The sequence below is a fragment of the Aplysia californica genome, unplaced genomic scaffold, assembly GCF_000002075.1.
Source record: "Aplysia californica isolate F4 #8 unplaced genomic scaffold, AplCal3.0 scaffold01002, whole genome shotgun sequence".
Taxonomy (NCBI): domain Eukaryota; kingdom Metazoa; phylum Mollusca; class Gastropoda; order Aplysiida; family Aplysiidae; genus Aplysia; species Aplysia californica.
The window spans coordinates 66179-67848 of NW_004798272.1; the positions used below are offsets into that span (position 1 = coordinate 66179).

At 41.9% G+C, this 1670-nt stretch overlaps 1 protein-coding gene across 1 annotated transcript in view; it reads right to left on the reverse strand.

Annotated features, from left to right (window-relative positions):
• LOC101851454 overlaps positions 1 to 1670 on the reverse strand; it is a gene marked incomplete at its 5' end in the record, with an annotated part of 45639 nt that overhangs the window by 7443 nt on the left and 36526 nt on the right. Inside the window, 2 exon segments of the mRNA XM_013089633.2 lie at positions 37 to 149; positions 1357 to 1566. Coding sequence (XP_012945087.1) covers positions 37 to 149; positions 1357 to 1566 — 323 coding nt within the window.

Here is a 1670-nt window from a genome sequence, read left to right on the forward strand (position 1 = left end):
CTCTTCTCTCTCTCTCTCTCTCTCTCTCGTTCTTACCTGCCCTAAGATTTCGTTAATCTGATTCGCAAACTTCAGGTTGATCGCTGCAATATTGTTGGTATAGGCCGAGTTGTTCACAGGGAAATGGTACTCATCTGGTGGCATCACATCTGAAGCCATAGGGAAAAGGGAATTGTGGGGAAGAGAGGAGGGGTGTAAAATCGATTGTATCTCTTTGTTTATTCACAACTGAGCACAAATTCGACACTCAAGGCAGCACATTAACCCATTGGGGACATACATTCTGGTTATTTGACAACGCCTGGAGACGCACTACTTCTATTCCTTCTTCCATGGCCAACCCGAATTGAGATGGATGCAATGGATTGGCCTACAGCGACCAAGCAGACAGGCGGATGTACTAAAACAAATAAGCAAACAAACGAACAAACACACAAACAAACAAACCAACATGCAAACAAAACAAAAAACTTCCCCAATGTGGGAGTCGAACTCGCATCTTCTGTTTGCCTAGAAGAAGAGCCTAACCATAAGTGATACATGTCATTTGACGCTTTAAGCTTTGGCATGGTTAAGTATAAAGTCATATTATGGTCTTTTACAATATAAATAAGTAAGCAAAAAGAACAGAAGCAAAAACCAAAGAACCAAGCATGTACTGCCTCACTTTACTCACTCAGACGCGCTCATAATACGACCATATCCAGCTGTATGCGTCGCAAAACTCTTACCTAACTGAAACTGAAATTCACGCGGCGACGTGCACACTACGTAGGCTGTAGCCTCTTTCATTTCTTCCTTTCTTTTCAAAATGTATTTCTCTCTATCTACCTGTCTGCCTGTCTTTCTTTGTTTTTCTTTAACTGTGTTTATTAACACCCTACCCCCTTGTAAAATAAATCACCAAATACATGTAGTTGTATAATGAGCTTCAACACAAGAAACATACGTGTATATTTTCTATATCATATTATTATTATTTTGTGTCTACTCTTTGATTATTTTGTGCATACTTGCACTTTTTAATATCATACGTTTTGTGTTGAGGCTTTGAAAAGATCCTGTTTGGTGATTTCTCTCATGATACAGCCTCTTGCAGCTTCAATAGCTTAGTTGAATAAAAGATGCAGGGGTTTGTAAGAGTTTTACGGCACTTGCAACACAATTACGTCATATAAGTCACATGCAACACAATTACGTTATAATAAGTTCCGAAGATTAGAGGTGTTACAAGAGTGCCACAAACACAAAGAAGAAAGAGGAGAGATAAGGACTGTAGATGTTTGATAGGAAAGAAGGAGCAAACAACACCAGAGCACCCGCCATCCACCCACAAAAGATTCGCTTTGCTTTTACCCAGAATCCTGAAAGAATTGTCCGTATAGTTGTATGTAGTCCTGGACACCCAGAATCTGGCCGTCCCCTGGACAATCTCCGCTCCAGACCCGTTGACCAAGAAGTCCAGGTCGTTGGTCAGCTGCCAGTACTGACGCATCATCATGCTGACGTCACCGTTGATGTGGATTTCGTACTTGCTGTACGGCTCGGCGGGACATGTCTCAAGACCTGGTGGGAAGAAGTGAGGGGGGAAGAGGGAGGGGAGGAGGGGAGAATTTGAAAGTTGTAAGATCATTTAAGAAGTGGGACTTCCAAATTTAACGTCCACACCC